Source organism: Telmatherina bonti, assembly GCF_933228915.1.
Source record: "Telmatherina bonti genome assembly, chromosome: 7".
Lineage (NCBI taxonomy): Eukaryota > Metazoa > Chordata > Actinopteri > Atheriniformes > Telmatherinidae > Telmatherina > Telmatherina bonti.
In genome coordinates this window covers 666,489-688,380 of record NC_136625.1, presented here as the reverse complement: position 1 = coordinate 688,380, position 21,892 = coordinate 666,489, and the positions used below count along the sequence as shown (strand labels likewise).

The following is a 21,892-nucleotide window of genomic DNA, read 5'->3' as shown; positions in this document are numbered from 1 at the left end:
CTGGGACTAAACTGGGACTGAACTGGGACAGAACTGGGACTGAACTGGGACTGGACTGGGACAGAACTGGGACTGGACTGGGACAGAACTGGGACTGGACTGGGACAGGACTGGGACTGAACTGGGACAGGACTGGGACAGAACTGGGACAGAACTGGGACTGAACTGTGACTGAACTGGGACTGGACTGGGACTGAACTGGGACAGAACTGGGACAGAACTGGGACTGAACTGGGACTGGACTGGGACTGAACTGGGACTGAACTGGGACAGGACTGGGACTGGACTGGGACAGAACTGGGACAGGACTGGGACTAAACTGGGACTGAACTGGGACAGAACTGGGACTAAACTGGGACTGAACTGGGACAGAACTGGGACTGAACTGGGACAGGACTGGGACAGAACTGGGACAGGACTGGGACTGGACTGTGACAGAACTGGGACAGAACTGGGACTGAACTGGGACTGGACTGGGACTGAACTGGGACTGGACTGGGACAGAACTGGGACTGGACTGGGACTGAACTGGGACTGAACTGGGACTGAACTGGGACAGGACTGGGACTAAACTGGGACTGAACTGGGACAGAACTGGGACTGAACTGGGACAGGACTGGGACAGAACTGGGACTGGACTGGGACAGAACTGGGACTGGACTGGGACAGGACTGGGACTGAACTGGGACAGGACTGGGACAGAACTGGGACAGAACTGGGACTGAACTGTGACTGAACTGGGACTGGACTGGGACTGAACTGGGACAGAACTGGGACAGAACTGGGACTGAACTGGGACTGGACTGGGACTGAACTGGGACTGAACTGGGACAGGACTGGGACTGGACTGGGACAGAACTGGGACAGGACTGGGACTGAACTGGGACAGGACTGGGACAGGACTGGGACAGGACTGGGACCGGACTGGGACAGGACTGGGACAGAACCTGGACTGGACTGGGACTGGACTGGGACTGGACTGGGACAGAACTGGGACTGAACTGGGACTGGACTGGGACTGAACTGGGACAGAACTGGGACAGGACTGGGACAGGACTGGGACTGGACTGGGACTGGACTGGGACTGAACTGGGACAGGACTGGGACAGGACTGGGACAGGACTGGGACTGGACTGGGACAGGACTGGGACAGAACTGGGACAGGACTGGGAAAGGATTGGGACAGGACTGGGACAGAACTGGGACAGGACTGGGACTGAACTGGGACTGAACTGGGACTGGACTGGTACTGAACTGGGAAAGGACTGGGACAGAACTGGGACAGGACTGGGACAGAACTGGGACAGGACTGGGACAGAACTGGGACAGGACTGGGACAGGACTGGGACAGAACTGGGACTGAACTGGGACAGGACTGGGACAGAACTGGGACAGGACTGGGACAGGACTGGGACTGAATTGGGACAGAACTTGGACTGAACTGGGACAGGACTGGGACAGAACTGGGACTGGACTGGGACAGGACTGGGACTGAACTGGGACAGGACTGGGACTGGACTGGGACAGAACTGGGACAGAACTGGGACTGGACTGGGACTGAACTGGGACAGGACTGGGACAGAACTGGGACAGGACTGGGACAGAACTGGGACTGAACTGGGACAGAACTGGGACTGGACTGGGACTGGACTGGGACTGAACTGGGACAGGACTGGGACTGGACTGGGACAGAACTGGGACAGGACTGGGACTGAACTGGGACTGAACTGGGACAGGACTGGGACAGGACTGGGACTGGACTGGGACAGGACTGGGACTGAACTGGGACAGGACTGGGACTGGACTGGGACAGAACTGGGACTGAACTGGGACAGAACTGGGACAGGACTGGGACTGAACTGGGACTGGACTGGGAAAGGACTGGGACTGGACTGGGACTGAACTGGGACAGGACTGGGACAGGACTGCGACAGGACTGGGACTGGACTGGGACAGGACTGGGACAGAACTGGGACTGGACTGGGACAGGACTGTAACTGAACTGGGACAGGACTGGGACTGGACTGGGACAGAACTGGGACAGGACTGTAACTGAACTGGGACTGGACTGGGACAGGACTGGGACTGAACTGGGACAGGACTGGGACTGGACTGGGACAGAACTGGGACAGAACTGGGACAGGACTGCGACTGGACTGGGACAGAACTGGGACAGAACTGGGACAGGACTGGGACAGAACTGGGACAGGACTGCGACTGGACTGGGACAGAACTGGGACAGAACTGGGACAGGACTGCGACTGGACTGGGACAGAACTGGGACAGAACTGGGACAGGACTGGGACAGGACTGGGACTGGACTGGGACAGAACTGGGACAGGACTGGGACAGGACTGGGACAGGACTGGGACAGAACTGGGACAGGACTGGGACAGGACTGGGACTGAACTGGGACAGGACTGGGACTGAACTGGGACTGAACTGGGACAGGACTGGGACAGAACTGGGACAGAACTGGGACTGAACTGGGACTGGACTGGGACAGGACTGGGACAGAACTGGGACAGGACTGGGAAAGGACTGGGACTGAACTGGTACTGGACTGGGATAGAATTGGGACTGAACTGGGACAGAACTGGGACTGAACTGGGACAGAACTGGGACTGGACTGGGACTGAACTGGGACTGGACTGGGACTGAACTGGGACTGGACTGGGACTGAACTGGGACAGGACTGGGACAGGACTGGGACTGAACTGGGACAGGACTGGGACAGGACTGGGACTGAACTGGGACTGGACTGGGACAGGACTGGGACTGGACTGGGACTAAACTGGGACTGAACTGGGACTGAACTGGGACAGGACTGGGACAGGACTGAGACTGAACTGGGACAGAACTGGGACTGGACTGGGACTGAACTGGGACAGGACTGGGAATGAACTGGGACTGGACTGGGACTGAACTGGGACTGGACTGGGACAGGACTGGGACAGGACTGGGACTGAAGTGGGACAGAACTGGGACAGGACTGGGACTGAACTGGGACAGAACTGGGACAGGACTGGGACAGGACTGGGACTAAACTGGGACTGAACTGGGACAGAACTGGGACTAAACTGGGACTGAACTGGGACAGAACTGGGACTGAACTGGGACAGGACTGGGACAGAACTGGGACAGGACTGGGACTGGACTGGGACAGAACTGGGACAGAACTGGGACTGAACTGGGACTGGACTGGGACTGAACTGGGACTGGACTGGGACAGAACTGGGACTGGACTGGGACTGAACTGGGACTGAACTGGGACAGGACTGGGACTAAACTGGGACTGAACTGGGACAGAACTGGGACTGAACTGGGACAGGACTGGGACAGAACTGGGACTGGACTGGGACAGGACTGGGACTGAACTGGGACAGGACTGGGACAGAACTGGGACAGAACTGGGACTGAACTGTGACTGAACTGGGACTGGACTGGGACTGAACTGGGACTGAACTGGGACAGAACAGGGACAGAACTGGGACAGGACTGGGACAGAACTGGGACTGGACTGGGACAGGACTGGGACTGAACTGGGACAGGACTGGGACAGAACTGGGACAGAACTGGGACTGAACTGTGACTGAACTGGGACTGGACTGGGACTGAACTGGGACTGGACTGGGACAGAACTGGGACAGAACTGGGACTGAACTGGGACTGGACTGGGACTGAACTGGGACTGAACTGGGACAGGACTGGGACTGGACTGGGACAGAACTGGGACAGAACTGGGACTGAACTGGGACTGGACTGGGACTGAACTGGGACTGGACTGGGACAGAACTGGGACAGAACCTGGACTGGACTGGGACTGGACTGGGACTGGACTGGGACAGAACTGGGACAGAACTGGGACTGAACTGGGACTGGACTGGGACTGAACTGGGACAGAACTGGGACAGGACTGGGACAGGACTGGGACTGGACTGGGACAGGACTGGGACTGGACTGGGACTGGACTGGGACTGAACTGGGACAGGACTGGGACAGGACTGGGACTGGACTGGGACAGGACTGGGACAGAACTGGGACAGGACTGGGAAAGGATTGGGACAGGACTGGGACAGAACTGGGACAGGACTGGGACAGGACTGGGACTGAACTGGGACTGAACTGGGACAGGACTGGGACAGAACTGGGACAGGACTGGGACAGAACTGGGACAGGACTGGGACAGAACTGGGACTGAACTGGGACAGGACTGGGACAGAACTGGGACAGGACTGGGACAGGACTGGGACTGAACTGGGACAGAACTTGGACTGAACTGGGACAGGACTGGGACAGAACTGGGACTGGACTGGGACAGGACTGGGACTGAACTGGGACAGGACTGGGACTGGACTGGGACAGAACTGGGACAGAACTGGGACTGGACTGGGACTGAACTGGGACAGGACTGGGACAGAACTGGGACAGGACTGGGACAGAACTGGGACTGAACTGGGACTGGACTGGGACTGAACTGGGACAGGACTGGGACTGGACTGGGACAGAACTGGGACAGGACTGGGACTGAACTGGGACTGAACTGGGACAGGACTGGGACAGGACTGGGACTGGACTGGGACAGGACTGGGACTGAACTGGGACAGGACTGGGACTGGACTGGGAAAGAACTGGGACTGGACTGGGACTGAACTGGGACTGGACTGGGACTGAACTGGGACAGAACTGGGACAGGACTGGGACTGAACTGGGACTGGACTGGGACAGGACTGGGACTGAACTGGGACAGGACTGGGACAGGACTGGGACAGGACTGGGACTGGACTGGGACAGGACTGGGACAGAACTGGGACTGGACTGGGACAGGACTGTAACTGAACTGGGACAGGACTGGGACTGAACTGGGACTGGACTGGGACTGAACTGGGACTGGACTGGGACAGGACTGGGACAGGACTGGGACTGAAGTGGGACAGAACTGGGACAGGACTGGGACTGAACTGGGACAGAACTGGGACAGGACTGGGACAGGACTGGGACTAAACTGGGACTGAACTGGGACAGAACTGGGACTAAACTGGGACTGAACTGGGACAGAACTGGGACTGAACTGGGACAGGACTGGGACAGAACTGGGACAGGACTGGGACTGGACTGGGACAGAACTGGGACAGAACTGGGACTGAACTGGGACTGGACTGGGACTGAACTGGGACTGGACTGGGACAGAACTGGGACTGGACTGGGACTGAACTGGGACTGAACTGGGACAGGACTGGGACTAAACTGGGACTGAACTGGGACAGAACTGGGACTGAACTGGGACAGGACTGGGACAGAACTGGGACTGGACTGGGACAGGACTGGGACTGAACTGGGACAGGACTGGGACAGAACTGGGACAGAACTGGGACTGAACTGTGACTGAACTGGGACTGGACTGGGACTGAACTGGGACTGAACTGGGACAGAACAGGGACAGAACTGGGACAGGACTGGGACAGAACTGGGACTGGACTGGGACAGGACTGGGACTGAACTGGGACAGGACTGGGACAGAACTGGGACAGAACTGGGACTGAACTGTGACTGAACTGGGACTGGACTGGGACTGAACTGGGACTGGACTGGGACAGAACTGGGACAGAACTGGGACTGAACTGGGACTGGACTGGGACTGAACTGGGACTGAACTGGGACAGGACTGGGACTGGACTGGGACAGAACTGGGACAGAACTGGGACTGAACTGGGACTGGACTGGGACTGAACTGGGACTGGACTGGGACAGAACTGGGACAGAACCTGGACTGGACTGGGACTGGACTGGGACTGGACTGGGACAGAACTGGGACAGAACTGGGACTGAACTGGGACTGGACTGGGACTGAACTGGGACAGAACTGGGACAGGACTGGGACAGGACTGGGACTGGACTGGGACAGGACTGGGACTGGACTGGGACTGGACTGGGACTGAACTGGGACAGGACTGGGACAGGACTGGGACTGGACTGGGACAGGACTGGGACAGAACTGGGACAGGACTGGGAAAGGATTGGGACAGGACTGGGACAGAACTGGGACAGGACTGGGACAGGACTGGGACTGAACTGGGACTGAACTGGGACAGGACTGGGACAGAACTGGGACAGGACTGGGACAGAACTGGGACAGGACTGGGACAGAACTGGGACTGAACTGGGACAGGACTGGGACAGAACTGGGACAGGACTGGGACAGGACTGGGACTGAACTGGGACAGAACTTGGACTGAACTGGGACAGGACTGGGACAGAACTGGGACTGGACTGGGACAGGACTGGGACTGGACTGGGACAGGACTGGGACTGGACTGGGACAGAACTGGGACAGAACTGGGACTGGACTGGGACTGAACTGGGACAGGACTGGGACAGAACTGGGACAGGACTGGGACAGAACTGGGACTGAACTGGGACTGGACTGGGACTGAACTGGGACAGGACTGGGACTGGACTGGGACAGAACTGGGACAGGACTGGGACTGAACTGGGACTGAACTGGGACAGGACTGGGACAGGACTGGGACTGGACTGGGACAGGACTGGGACTGAACTGGGACAGGACTGGGACTGGACTGGGAAAGAACTGGGACTGGACTGGGACTGAACTGGGACTGGACTGGGACTGAACTGGGACAGAACTGGGACAGGACTGGGACTGAACTGGGACTGGACTGGGACAGGACTGGGACTGAACTGGGACAGGACTGGGACAGGACTGGGACAGGACTGGGACTGGACTGGGACAGGACTGGGACAGAACTGGGACTGGACTGGGACAGGACTGTAACTGAACTGGGACAGGACTGGGACTGGACTGGGACAGAACTGGGACAGGACTGTAACTGAACTGGGACTGGACTGGGACAGGACTGGGACTGAACTGGGACAGGACTGGGACTGGACTGGGACAGAACTGGGACAGAACTGGGACAGGACTGCGACTGGACTGGGACAGAACTGGGACAGAACTGGGACAGGACTGGGACAGGACTGGGACTAAACTGGGACAGGACTGCAACTGGACTGGGACAGAACTGGGACAGAACTGGGACAGGACTGCGACTGGACTGGGACAGAACTGGGACAGGACTGGGACAGGACTGGGACAGAACTGGGACAGGACTGGGACAGGACTGGGACTGAACTGGGACAGGACTGGGACAGGACTGGGACTGAACTGGGACAGGACTGGGACAGAACTGGGACAGGACTGGGACAGGACTGGGACAGGACTGGGACAGAACTGGGAAGGGACTGGGACAGGACTGGGACAGGATTGGGACAGGACTGGGACAGGACTGGGACTGGACTGGGACAGAACTGGGACAGAACTGGGACAGGACTGGGACAGGACTGGGACAGAACTGGGACAGGACTGGGACAGGACTGGGACTGAACTGGGACAGGACTGGGACAGGACTGGGACAGGACTGGGACAGAACTGGGACAGGACTGGGACAGGACTGGGACTGGACTGGGACAGAACTGGGACAGGACTGGGACAGGACTGGGACAGAACTGGGACAGGATTGGGACAGGACTGGGACTGAACTGGGACAGGACTGGGACAGGACTGGGACTGGACTGGGACAGAACTGGGACAGGACTGGGACAGGACTGGGACAGAACTGGGACAGGATTGGGACAGGACTGGGACTGAACTGGGACTGAACTGGGACTGGACTGGGACAGGACTGGGACAGGATTGGGACAGGACTGGGACTGGACTGGGACAGAACTGGGACAGGACTGGGACAGGACTGGGACTGAACTGGGACAGGACTGGGACAGGACTGGGACAGAACTGTGACAGGATTGGGACAGGACTGGGACTGAACTGGGACTGGACTGGGACTGAACTGGGACAGGACTGGGACAGGACTGGGATAGGACTGGGACAGAACTGGGACAGGACTGGGACAGGACTGGGACAGGACTGGGACTGAACTGGGACAGGACCGGGACAGGACTGGGACTGGACTGGGACAGGACTGGGACAGAACTGGGACAGGACTGGGACAGAACTGGGACAGGACTGGGACAGGACTGGGACAGAACTGGGACAGGACTGCGACTGGACTGGGACAGAACTGGGACAGGACTGGGACAGAACTGGGACAGGACTGGGACTGGACTGGGACAGGACTGGGACAGGACTGGGACAGAACTGGGACAGGACTGGGACAGGACTGGGACTGAACTGGGACAGAACTGGGACAGGACTGGGACAGGACTGGGACAGAACTGGGACAGGACTGGGACAGGACTGGGACAGGACTGGGACTGAACTGGGACAGGACTGGGACTGGACTGGGACAGAACTGGGACAGAACTGGGACAGGACTGGGACAGGACTGGGACAGAACTGGGACAGGACTGGGACAGGACTGGGACAGGACTGGGACTGAACTGGGACAGGACTGGGACTGGACTGGGACAGAACTGGGACAGGACTGGGACAGGACTGGGACAGGACTGGGACAGAACTGGGACAGGACTGGGACAGGACTGGGACAGAACTGGGACAGAACTGGGACAGGACTGGGACAGGACTGGGACAGAACTGGGACAGGACTGAGACTGAACTGGGACAGGACTGGGACAGGACTGGGACAGAACTGGGACAGGACTGGGACAGAACTGGGACAGGACTGGGACAGGACTGGGACAGAACTGGGACAGGACTGAGACTGAACTGGGACAGGACTGGGACAGGACTGGGACAGGACTGGGACTGGACTGGGACAGGACTGGGACAGGTGTTCTTACTGGCAGTATCCTCTGTACTCTGGTAGGACAGGTCGTCCACACGCCTCGTCTACTCTTCCCCCGTCATCTCTTTGTTCCAGCACAGGACACGCTGTTGAAACGTGGACACACCTGTCAAACTCACCAGGAGGACGTGGGTCCACCTGCATGGAGAACTCACCTGTCTGACGGCTGTCAGGCGAGCTGCCATTGGCCGGTTCCATCCAGGTGGGACAGACTCTGTAATGCTGAGACAGACGATGCAGATCAGACCTGAGCGTCAGGTGTTCCTGGTCTGCAGCTTCAGGTGTTCCTGGTCTGCAGCGTCAGGTGTTCCTGGTCTGCAGCGTCAGGTGTTCCTGGTCTGCAGCTTCAGGTGTTCCTGGTCTGCAGCTTCAGGTGTTCCTGGTCTGCAGCTTCAGGTGTTCCTGGTCTGCAGCGTCAGGTGTTCCTGGTCTGCAGCGTCAGGTGTTCCTGGTCTGCAGCTTCAGGTGTTCCTGGTCTGCAGCTTCAGGTGTTCCTGGTCTGCAGCTTCAGGTGTTCCTGGTCTGCAGCTTCAGGTGTTCCTGGTCTGCAGCTTCAGGTGTTCCTGGTCTGCAGCTTCAGGTGTTCCTGGTCTGCAGCTTCAGGTGTTCCTGGTCTGCAGCTTCAGGTGTTCCTGGTCTGCAGCGTCAGGTGTTCCTGGTCTGCAGCTTCAGGTGTTCCTGGTCTGCAGCTTCAGGTGTTCCTGGTCTGCAGCGTCAGGTGTTCCTGGTCTGCAGCTTCAGGTGTTCCTGGTCTGCAGCTTCAGGTGTTCCTGGTCTGCAGCTTCAGGTGTTCCTGGTCTGCAGCTTCAGGTGTTCCTGGTCTGCAGCTTCAGGTGTTCCTGGTCTGCAGCGTCAGGTGTTCCTGGTCTGCAGCTTCAGGTGTTCCTGGTCTGCAGCTTCAGGTGTTCCTGGTCTGCAGCTTCAGGTGTTCCTGGTCTGCAGCTTCAGGTGTTCCTGGTCTGCAGCTTCAGGTGTTCCTGGTCTGCAGCTTCAGGTGTTCCTGGTCTGCAGCTTCAGGTGTTCCTGGTCTGCAGCTTCAGGTGTTCCTGGTCTGCAGCGTCAGGTGTTCCTGGTCTGCAGCTTCAGGTGTTCCTGGTCTGCAGCTTCAGGTGTTCCTGGTCTGCAGCTTCAGGTGTTCCTGGTCTGCAGCTTCAGGTGTTCCTGGTCTGCAGCTTCAGGTGTTCCTGGTCTGCAGCTTCAGGTGTTCCTGGTCTGCAGCTTCAGGTGTTCCTGGTCTGCAGCTTCAGGTGTTCCTGGTCTGCAGCGTCAGGTGTTCCTGGTCTGCAGCGTCAGGTGTTCCTGGTCTGCAGCTTCAGGTGTTCCTGGTCTGCAGCTTCAGGTGTTCCTGGTCTGCAGCGTCAGGTGTTCCTGGTCTGCAGCGTCAGGTGTTCCTGGTCTGCAGCGTCAGGTGCTCCTGGTCTGCAGCTTCAGGTGTTCCTGGTCTGCAGCTTCAGGTGTTCCTGGTCTGCAGCTTCAGGTGTTCCTGGTCTGCAGCTTCAGGTGTTCCTGGTCTGCAGCTTCAGGTGTTCCTGGTCTGCAGCGTCAGGTGTTCCTGGTCTGCAGCTTCAGGTGTTCCTGGTCTGCAGCTTCAGGTGTTCCTGGTCTGCAGCTTCAGGTGTTCCTGGTCTGCAGCTTCAGGTGTTCCTGGTCTGCAGCTTCAGGTGTTCCTGGTCTGCAGCGTCAGGTGTTCCTGGTCTGCAGCTTCAGGTGTTCCTGGTCTGCAGCTTCAGGTGTTCCTGGTCTGCAGCTTCAGGTGTTCCTGGTCTGCAGCGTCAGGTGTTCCTGGTCTGCAGCTTCAGGTGTTCCTGGTCTGCAGCTTCAGGTGTTCCTGGTCTGCAGCTTCAGGTGTTCCTGGTCTGCAGCTTCAGGTGTTCCTGGTCTGCAGCTTCAGGTGTTCCTGGTCTGCAGCGTCAGGTGTTCCTGGTCTGCAGCTTCAGGTGTTCCTGGTCTGCAGCTTCAGGTGTTCCTGGTCTGCAGCTTCAGGTGTTCCTGGTCTGCAGCTTCAGGTGTTCCTGGTCTGCAGCTTCAGGTGTTCCTGGTCTGCAGCTTCAGGTGTTCCTGGTCTGCAGCGTCAGGTGTTCCTGGTCTGCAGCGTCAGGTGCTCCTGGTCTGCAGCGTCAGGTGTTCCTGGTCTGCAGCGTCAGGTGTTCCTGGTCTGCAGCTTCAGGTGTTCCTGGTCTGCAGCTTCAGGTGTTCCTGGTCTGCAGCTTCAGGTGTTCCTGGTCTGCAGCGTCAGGTGTTCCTGGTCTGCAGCGTCAGGTGTTCCTGGTCTGCAGCTTCAGGTGCTCCTGGTCTGCAGCTTCAGGTGTTCCTGGTCTGCAGCTTCAGGTGTTCCTCACCTGTAACAACAGGTGTAGACGCGTCACAGTCCAGTCTCGCAGGTGGTACAGGCAGTCCCGGGGATGGTGCGCATGAAGACCTTTAGTCCCACACTCAGCCGAGACGCTGCAGGACTGGAGACGACAAGAGAGCCAGTTGGAGGAGCTGGACCAGGGGGGTCAGAAAGAGTTCTGGTCCTGGGTCAGACCTGGTTCTGGTCCTGGGTCAGTCCTGGTTCTGGTCCTGGGTCAGTCCTGGTTCTGGTTGTAGGTCAGACCTGGCTCTGGTCCTGGGTCAGTCCTGGTTCTGGTCCTGGGTCAGACCTTGTTCTGGTCCTGGGTCAGACCTTGTTCTGGTTGTAGGTCAGACCTGGTTCTGGTCCTGGGTCAGACCTTGTTCTGGTTGTAGGTCAGACCTGGTTCTGGTCCTGGGTCAGACCTGGTTCTGGTCCTGGGTCAGACCTGGTCCTGTGGACCAGAGACAGACTTACCGATCCCAGAGCGAAGCGCCGCCTGCAGCCGCCGCAGAACTCGTGTCCACACTGACTGCAGGTGAAGTGGAGACATCCTCCTCTGGACAGACCGAAGACACACTGGCAGTTGGGACACACTGAGGACCAGAGAAAGACCACTTTAGACACAGTCTAGGACCCTTTCCACTGCAGGAACCGGGTTTTCCTTAGAACCAGATGGTTTTCCTATCAGGACTGGGTTTTGTTGGGATCCTGCAGAGGAAAGGTGGCCATGGGTGACCAGGGTCTTTGAGAACTCTTCAGGACCAGGTTCAGACATTGAAGGTAACCGAAGGTACCGATGCTGTTGCTCAGTGCGCCGAGTCTGGATCGGTTCTGCTGCTGCCAGAACTGCTCACAGGACAGTCCCTGATGCCGGGGGTCCCACTGCAGAAGACATAGACCGAGATCAGGTTCTGGTCTCAGGTGACAACAGGTTCTCTGAGTGTGGAGGGGTCTTACAGGTGATCTGCACCCTGAGCAGGTGCTCTTCTTACAGCTGGGACAGTCCATCCTCAACCGGTCTACCTCATGGAGCATCCCGAACGAACACTGGAACACACAAGATCCTGTCAAAGTCCTGGCCGAGACCTGGACCCGATGTCAGTCCCCCACCCAGTCCATCTGGCCGAGACCTGGACCCGATGTCAGTCCCCCACCCAGTCCATCTGGCCGAGACCTGGACCCGATGTCAGTCCCCCACCCAGTCCATCTGGCCGAGACCTGGACCCGATGTCAGTCCCCCACCCAGTCCATCTGGCCGAGACCTGGACCCGATGTCAGTCCCCCACCCAGTCCATCTGGCCGAGACCTGGACCCGATGTCAGTCCCCCACCCAGTCCATCTGGCCGAGACCTGGACCAGGACCAGAGTCCAGACCAGAGTCCAGACCAAAGAACAGAGTCCAGGCGAGAGTCCATACTTGAGTCCAGAAACCAGAACAAAGTTTAGACCAAAGTCCAGAAACCAGACCAGAAGCCAGATGAGAGTCCATACCAAAGACCTTGAGTCTAGAAACCACACCAGACTCCAGAAACCAGACCAGTCCAGATCAGAGACCAGAGTCCAGACGAGAGACCAGACCAGAGTCTAGACAAGACTAGAGTCCAGCCTAGAGACCAAACCAAAGTCCGGATCAGAGTCCAGACCAGAGTGCAGAAAACAAACCAGATTCTAGATAAGAGGCCAGACCAGAGTTCAGACCAAAGTCCAGAATCCAGATCAGAGATCAGGCCTTGTATCTGTGTACCATACCTGAGTAACCTAGCTGTGTAACATACCTGTGTAAGATAGCTGTGCAATATACCTGTGTAACATACCTAAGTAGCATAGCTGTGTAACACACCTAAGTAGCATAGCTATGTAACATACCTGTGTAACATACCTAAGTAGCATAGCTGTGTAACATACCTGTGTAACATACCTAAGTAGCATAGCTGTGTAACATACCTAAGTAGCATAGCTGTGTAACATACCTGTGTAACATACCTAAGTAGCATAGCTGTGTAACATACCTGTGTAACTTACCTGAGTAACATACCCGTTGAATCAAACCTGTGTAACATAGCTGTGTAACATACCTAAGTAACTTACCTGTGTAGCATATCCATGTAACACACCTGTGTAACTCATCTGAGTAACATACCTAAGTAGCATAGCTGTGTAACATACCTGTGTAACATACCTAAGTAGCATAGCTGTGTAACACACCTAAGTAGCATAGCTGTGTAACATACCTGTGTAACATACCTAAGTAGCATAGCTGTGTAACATACCTGTGTAACATACCTAAGTAGCATAGCTGTGTAACATACCTAAGTAACTTACCTGTGTAGCATATCCATGTAACACACCTGTGTAACTCATCTGAGTAACATACCTAAGTAACATAGCTGTGTAACATACCTGAGTTACATTAGCTATGTAACATACCTTTGTAACATACCATTGTAATATACCCATGTAACATACCTGTGTAACATACCTAATTAACATACCTATGTAACATACTTGTGGGTAGATTGACCTCTAGAGATAAGAAACTTTTAAACATCCCTTACAAGAGATTGATAAATCCTGAGCCACCAACAACTGAGGACTAGATCGACGTTGTACAAGAGATCCTTACCATGGAAAAACTGTCCCTTTCCTTAAAGTGCAAATGGACACTTTCTACAAAATATGGTCCAAGTGGTGAGAATTCTTTCAGCCAGTTAGATATTTCTGTAAGCACTGCTGCTTTACAGGGTGTTCCACTAAAATACTCACATAAGTAATGTAGAGATAACCTGGCTCCCCGCCACCCATGTTCATTGTTCCAAAACTGTATGTTAAAAATTACGAATGCATAAATAATGTATAATGTATTCTCAATGAAAAGTTCATATGAAATAAAAGTCAGATGGTATCATGTCCAGACAGCATGTTGTTAGCGTTAAACGCCAAACTATTTCCAGTAGGAATTTCAAGTCAGTCATATTAAACTGTGACATAACATCAGTTATTTCTATATTTTGAACATTTTTCTTGTTGACTGTGTGGCATTCATCATTTCACAGAAAATGTTGGAAAATTCATTGCCTTTCTCAGTGGAAAAGAGATTTGGCCTGAACTGTAGAGGAGGATCTGTAAGTTTTCCAAGACTAAGACTCTGTTTCCACAGCAAACAGAAGTCATCATCTGAGAGGGAAGAAAAGCCTGAAGCTTCACGGAAGGACCTGCGTCCACCTGGACAGTCCACCAGTCTTACCGTGTCCTCTCCTGTCTGACTTCCTGCTTGTGTTGTTCTCACTCTTATCTAAAACACTTTGGATAAAAGCGTCTAAATGACTGTAGAATAGAATAGAATAGATGCGGTTCTCACACAGATCATTGGCTTTGTTTCGACAGCTCATCATGGATCTCCAGGTTTCTGACCATGTTGCCGGTTCAGTGTTTTCTGTTTGTACGGTGCTCGATTCTTATCAGTGCAACAGCATCAAAGTCCTGGTCTGGGTCCTGGTCTCAGAGGGACCGGGTCCTGGTCTCAGACGACCGGGTCCTGGTCTCAGAGGGACCGGGTCTCAGAGGGACCGGGTCTCAGAGGTCCTGGTCTCAGAGGGACTTGGTCTCAGAGGTCCTGGTCTCAGAGGGACCGGGTCTCAGAGGGACCGGGTCTCAGAGGGACTTGGTCTCAGAGGGACCGGGTCTCAGAGGGACCGGGTCTCAGAGGTCCTGGTCTCAGAGGGACTTGGTCTCAGAGGTCCTGGTCTCAGAGGGACCGGGTCTCAGAGGGACTTGGTCTCAGAGGGACCGGGTCTCAGAGGGACTTGGTCTCAGAGGGACCGGGTCTCAGAGGGACCGGGTCTCAGAGGGACCGGGTCTCAGAGGTCCTGGTCTCAGAGGGACTTGGTCTCAGAGGTCCTGGTCTCAGAGGGACCGGGTCTCAGAGGGACTTGGTCTCAGAGGGACCGGGTCTCAGAGGGACTTGGTCTCAGAGGGACCGGGTCTCAGAGGGACTTGGTCTCAGAGGGACCGGGTCTCAGAGGGACTTGGTCTCAGAGGTCCTGGTCTCAGAGGTCCTGGTCTCAGAGGTCCTGGTCTCAGAGGGACCGGGTCTCAGAGGGACCGGGTCTCAGAGGGACTTGGTCTCAGAGGGACCGGGTCTCAGAGGGACTTGGTCTCAGAGGGACTTGGTCTCAGAGGTCCTGGTCTCAGAGGGACCGGGTCTCAGAGGGACTGGGTCTCAGAGGGACTTACGTGAGCACACCAGCAGAAGTTGGACATGTCCCTCAGGGCTCGGTCTCTGAGTTTCCTCTGGAAGAGATCGTGGATCTGGGACGGCAGGAAATGGCGGATCTGAAACAGACGACAATGAGACCTGGACCCCCACCACAAGCAGGGTACTGAGGGGGGGGCAGCCCACCTGTGTGTCCAGCAGACTGAAGTAGTCCATGGAGTCCTCCAGCGCCCCCTTGACCTCTGGTTGACCACACTGCGGACAGACCAGCTGATCGATGCTCCGCTCTCTGATGGTGACGGAGAAAAACGCGGCGAAACACGTCTGACACAGGAAGCAGGAACAGTGGGTCATCGTGATGATCTGTGATGTAACAGGAAGGACGGGACGGTAAACACACGAGCAGCAGGCTGTGCCCTGATAGGCTGACTTCCGTCTCACCTTACTGAAGGACACCTGATCCTGACAGATGGGACAGGTGTGGGACAGGAACCTGAGAGCAGACTGATAGTCTCTGTTGAGCTGGACTGCCTCAATGACATCATCCGCGTTAAAGCTCCTCCCCTCCGTCCTCATCAGAGCCTGGAACAGCGCTACCTGGTCTGGAGGAAGCCGGGCTGCGACCTGAGAGACGGCATGAGGACTGAGACGCTTGTCTTCTGAATGTCCATTGTTGATTTTTAGTTGGCGTGAACCACTTTCATCCGTGTGTTTTTATGTTTTTCTTTTTTTTTTTACCTGCAGAACATTATGTTAAAATGTAAAGTAAAATTAATTTCTCGTTCCGAGCTGTACGAAGTATAGTTTCAATAATTTTTGTCTCAGATATGCTGACGTTGCGGTAACGTATTGTGTCATTTCCTGTTTGCCTAGCGTGTGTCACTGCGGATTGCTACAAGCCGTTGGCTCCTTTAACTTCTTTCTAACTTCTATCTATTGTTAACCAACCACTCACTTTAGCGCACAATATCTTCCCAAACCACTGTTCTATATATTGCATTTATTTTCGGGATCTTTGGCTTTCTGTTTACTGACTTAAACAGCTCAAGCACTCGGTTTTAGCATGGCTGCTAGCTCTCTTCCCACACCCCGGTCCCCTGCCTTTTCTTGCTCGGTGTGTCTGATGTTTAGCTACTCCTCCGCCTCCTTTAGTGATAACGGTAGGTGTATTAAGTGTAGCAGCATGGCAGCCTTGGAGGCGAGGCTCTGTGAGTTAGAAGCCCAGCTCCGCACTCAGTTAGGGAAGCAGTTAGTCAGCAAGCCCCCATTAGCCAGTGCGGAGCTACCAGCCAGGGCAGCTAGCCCACCTAGCGGTCCCTCAGCAGTTCCCGCGCAGCCGGGAGCCGAGGCGGGCTGGACGACGGTCAGGCGGAAGCGTAGCCCCAAACCAAAACCCACTGGCCACCACCGACCTGTTCACGTTTCTAACAGATTTTCCCCGCTCGGCGACACACCCGCTGAGGCAGAAACCCTGATAATAGGTAGTTCCATAGTCAGAAACGTGGCTCTAGAGACACCGGGGACCATAGTCAAATGCATTCCTGGGGCCAGAGCGGGCGACGTCGAATCGTATCTGAAACTGCTGGCTAAGGCTAAACGTAAATACCGTAAGATTGTAATTCACGTCGGCGGTAACGACACCCGGTTACGCCAATCGGAGGTCACTAAAATGAATGTTGCTTCGGTGTGTAACTTTGCCAAGAGCATGTCGGACTCCGTAGTTTTCTCTGGTCCCTTGCCAAATTTAATCAGCGATGACATGTTTAGCCGCATGTCATCCTTCAACCGCTGGTTGTCTAGGTGGTGTCCCGATAACAACGTGGGTTTTATAGATAATTGGAGCGCTTTTTGGGGAAAGCCTGGTCTTATTAGGAGAGATGGCATCCATCCCACGTTGGATGGAGCCGCTCTCTTATCTAGCAATATGGACTCTTTTATTAGTCAGCTAAATTGACAACTCAGGGTTGGGACCAGGAGGCAGAATTGTAGTCCTACACACTTTTCTGCAGCTTCCCACCTGCCGCCGCCCACCCAAAACCCCATTCCGACCTTATACAACTTCCCAGCAGTAAGAATTAAACAACACAAAAACACTTCTGGGGTTAATCGTGAAAACCTCATAAAAATAAAAACAATGGATCTAATAAAATCTGAAAATAAGACAATAAAGTGTGGCCTACTGAATATCAGATCCCTCCCAAATAAGTCTTTATTAGTCAATGACTTGATAGGTGATCACCACATTGATTTATTCTGTCTTACGGAAACCTGGTTACAGCAAGAGGATTATGTTAGTATTAATGAAGCTACGCCAGCTAACTATTTAAACTTTCACATTCCTAGAACTACAGGCAGAGGAGGAGGTGTTGCAGCTATTTTTCAGTCAGAATTATTAATTAGTCCTAAGCACAAAACTAACTATAAATCCTTTGAATTCCTGACATTAAATTTATCTCATCCAAAATGGAATTGAGAGAAACCGCTCCTTTTAGCATTAGTGTATCGCCCACCTGGACCTTACTCCGAGTTTCTGACCGAATTCTCTGATCTCTTGTCTGAGTTAGTGCTGACTACTGATAAGGTCATTGTACTAGGTGATTTTAATATTCATGTTGACCATGAAAATGATAGTTTAAACATTTCCTTTAGCTCTATTCTAAACTCAATTGGGTTTTCACAAAATGTCCATGGAGCCACTCACTCTCATGGTCATACTCTTGATCTGGTTCTAACATCTGGTATTGTGGTGGGATCCTGTTTCAAGATGTTACTCATTTATTAAGCTTCTTTTATGTTGTACAAGTTATATATTCTGCATAGTTAGAGTAGTTCAGTAAGCTTGCTTTTGTAGATTCATGCATAAAACCAAGTGTTCAGCTTCAATGTGTACAACCTTGGATAATGTTGCCCCCCTAAAGAAGAAGAAATTAGGTAAGATTATGAAGGCTCCCTGGTTTAATTCCCAGCTTCGAGCTCTAAAACAGGCGTCAAGGCGTTTGGAAAACAGATGGCGTTCATCAGGACTAGAGGAGTCTCACTTAACCTGGAAAGAAAGTTTAATTGTATACAAAAAAGCCTTACGTACGGCAAGAACAGCTTATTATTCATCATTGATAGAGGAAAACAAAAACAACCCTCGGTTTCTTTTCAGCACTGTAGCCAGGCTTACTAGGAGCCGGAGCGCTGTGGAGCCATGTATTCCTTTCTCACTTAGCTGTGATGATTTCATGTATTTTTTCAGGAATAAAATTGATACTATTAGAGATCAAATTCACAATATTCTTCCTTCTACCTATAATGTTGAGCCTGTTGTGGTCTCCGAAGCATCCTTAGAACCAGGATCTGACTTGTGTCTAAATAGTTTCTGTCCTGTCCAACCCTCTGAATTAACTAAAATAATAGCTTCATCTAAACCATCCACCTGTATCTTAGACCCTCTCCCAACGAGCCTCTTTAAGGACATTTTCCCTTTAATTAATACATCACTACTAAATCTTATCAATATGTCTTTAGTGACAGGATATGTACCACAATCATTTAAAACTGCTGTAATCAAGCCTTTACTTAAAAAGCAATCTCTGGATCCAGAGGTGATAGCAAATTATAGACCTATATCTAACCTCCCGTTTATGTCCAAAATTCTGGAGAAAATAGTTTCAGCTCAGCTACATGCCCACCTGAGCAGAAATAATTTATGCGAGGAGTTTCAGTCAGGATTTAGAGCTCATCATAGCACTGAGACAGCATTGGTGAAAGTTACTAATGACCTTCTTATGGCCTCAGACAAAGGACTTGTGTCCGTACTTATCTTGCTTGATCTTAGTGCTGCATTTGATACAGTCGATCATAACATTCTGTTACAGAGACTAGAACAGGTGATTGGAATGACAGGTACAGCGTTAAGCTGGTTTAAATCATATTTATCTGATAGACTTCAGTTTGTTCATGTAAATGACAAGTCCTCCTCCCAAACTACAGTAAGTCATGGAGTTCCTCAAGGTTCTGTACTTGGACCAGTACTCTTCACGCTATATATGCTCCCTTTAGGCAAAATTATTAGACAGCATGGAATAAACTTTCATCGTTATGCAGATGATACTCAGATATACTTATCCTTTAAACCAGATGAAACAAATCAGCCCAATAGGCTACAAAATTGTCTCATAGACATAAAGACTTGGATGTCTAGAAATTTTCTCCTCTTAAACTCAGATAAGACTGAAGTAATTCTCGTTAGATCTGAAAAACTCAGAGCTAAATTTTCCGGTTTTGTAATGAACCTGGATGGCTCTCTCTCTTAAGAGTTGGTTGAGTGAGGATATCAGCCCCGACCGTGCCCTCGGCATGGAGCGTGCTCACCGCGCAACAGGACCTTAACCACCTCCAAGCATTCCACCGAACTCCGGTTTTCTGTGAAGCAAGAGATCCTCCAGGCTGCATGGAAAAAGGGGGTGCACATCAGAAATAAGCAGATGTACTTTGACCATGACTACGTCCTGAAGTACAGAAAAGAAGACGGGAATACATCCCCATAAAGAAAATTCTGAAAGAAGATAGGATACGATTTCAGACACCTCTTCACAGGATGCGTGTTTTTTTATACGCCAGGCAGCGTTCCCTATGACCCTGGCCGCTGAGGATCTGCGAAAGCTTGGAATGCTCAGGGAGAAGATCATCACATGGACTTGAACCAATAAAATAACAGAGGAAACGCTAAGGCAGCTGCTACCGTGGGAGACACATGGCAGAGATGACTTTCAACAGCATGTCCGGGAGAATCCGACCAGACAGGAAGGAAATACACCAATGGAGGAATGAACGGAAAACAGTGCGGTGAGATTGTTTCATCGTAACTTTAGAATTCAGATCATTTGTCTGTGTGGATTATGACTTTTATACCATTTTTTCAATTCATATTATTATAGGTTAGTGCCTATGGACGTGGATAGAGAGCCAACTTGTTCATTTTAATAGTGTCTTAAGATTTAGTTTTTCTTTTGCTGTAATGTTTCCATTAACTTGATGAGGGGCTCCACCTTGTGGCCAGTCCATTTACTACCAAAGGACTGTATTACGTCCTTTTCAGTGGAAGCCCATGTTATTATGTTTTAAGGTCTGAGGTGAATATGTTATATTTTACACGTTGAATTGATGCTTTATATTTACTATAACATACTGTCACTGAATGTAAATGGGCTGAATAATCCCATAAAAAGGAGTAAACTTTGAAATTAAAAAGGAGAAGGTAGACAAAGCATATGGGCAGGAAACACATCTCAACTGCAGAACATGATAAATGAAAGAAAATGGGTTTTGGGCAAACATTTTATTCATCTCATAGAGGTGGTAAAAACAAGGAGTGGCTATCCTGATCTCACATAGAATCAAATTTGAACATGTCTGTAGTATCAGAGATAAGGAATGTAGATTTATCTTGGTAAAAGGTAAAATAGACCAAAATTATTGAATGTCTATGCATCCCTTGAGAGCATTACAAGTTGTTTTCAAAAAGGTTTTTGATTTGATTGCACAGAAACTCTGGGATCTCTTATTTGCACAGGAGATTTGCTGCTAAAATGAACTAGATTCAATTAATAGTGGCAGAAAAGGTATCACAGTAGAGAATTAGGATTTATCGATGTGTGGCGGTCTATCAACAGATCAGCACCAGGATTTACCTTTCCTTCAGATAGACACACAGTTTACTCCAGGATAGACTCCTGGATGAAACAAGGATTTAAATAGCATGAGAAATAGTAGAATAGGCCACAGAGATTTTTCTGACCACTCGGGAGTTTACTTGACATTTCATTTGGATGGGAGACAAAGAAAGACTGTGGAGACTAAATACTGGAATGGTGAATGATCCCATTTGACAACCATTTCTAACTTGTATTTACAGGACAATAATAATGGAGAGATCAAACCTGAATATTGTATGGGATGCGGCTAAAGCTGTCCAAAGAGGGGAAATAATTGCTCAGTCTTCCATGCTTAAAAAGAAAACACAATATTTATCACAACTACAGGATAGCAGACAAACTTTTAGCCTGTTGAACCAGACAACAATCTGAAAATACCATTTATAAAATTAAAGACCCTACTACCAACAAAGTGGGGACTGCTTTGGATAAAATTAAAAGAGTATTTGAAACATACTATAAATCATTATATAACCAGTCTGCAAAGGTTGATGAAAATGTGATAACTGACTTCTTGAACTCTTTAGGTCTGCCTTCATTAGAGATGCAAGTAATAAGTTAACTTTGTTCATAACTCGAGAGGAAAGTGATACGGAAATTTCTTCTTCCTTAAGTCGAATAAATCTCCTGGTACTGACGGGTTCCTTCCTGAATGGTGCAAAACCATGAGGAAAAGCCTTTGACCGTTGTTGGAAACTAGCTTTAACTATGTCCTGAAAGGAGGACCTGTACCCCCCTCCTGGAAAGAGGCCTTCATATTGGTGGAACCAAAGGAGGGAAAGGACAGAAGAGTGTAAATCTTAGAGGCCAATAAGTGTTCTGAACTCCGACTATACATGATATAGAAATATTTTGGTATGGA

The 21,892-nt window shown here is 52.1% G+C and overlaps 1 protein-coding gene across 1 annotated transcript in view; it reads right to left on the bottom strand.

The window, feature by feature from the left end:
- Positions 1-21,892, bottom strand: part of LOC306758067 (uncharacterized protein) — a gene marked incomplete at both ends in the record, with an annotated part of 145,945 nt that overhangs the window by 23,067 nt on the left and 100,986 nt on the right. Inside the window, 9 exons of the mRNA XM_079243283.1 lie at positions 8,776-8,866; positions 8,936-9,002; positions 11,120-11,233; positions 11,590-11,708; positions 11,910-11,997; positions 12,073-12,162; positions 15,349-15,447; positions 15,515-15,691; positions 15,770-15,952. Of these exons, the coding sequence (XP_079099409.1) occupies positions 8,776-8,866; positions 8,936-9,002; positions 11,120-11,233; positions 11,590-11,708; positions 11,910-11,997; positions 12,073-12,162; positions 15,349-15,447; positions 15,515-15,691; positions 15,770-15,952 (1,028 nt within the window). The remainder of the gene's footprint in view (positions 1-8,775; positions 8,867-8,935; positions 9,003-11,119; positions 11,234-11,589; positions 11,709-11,909; positions 11,998-12,072; positions 12,163-15,348; positions 15,448-15,514; positions 15,692-15,769; positions 15,953-21,892) is intronic.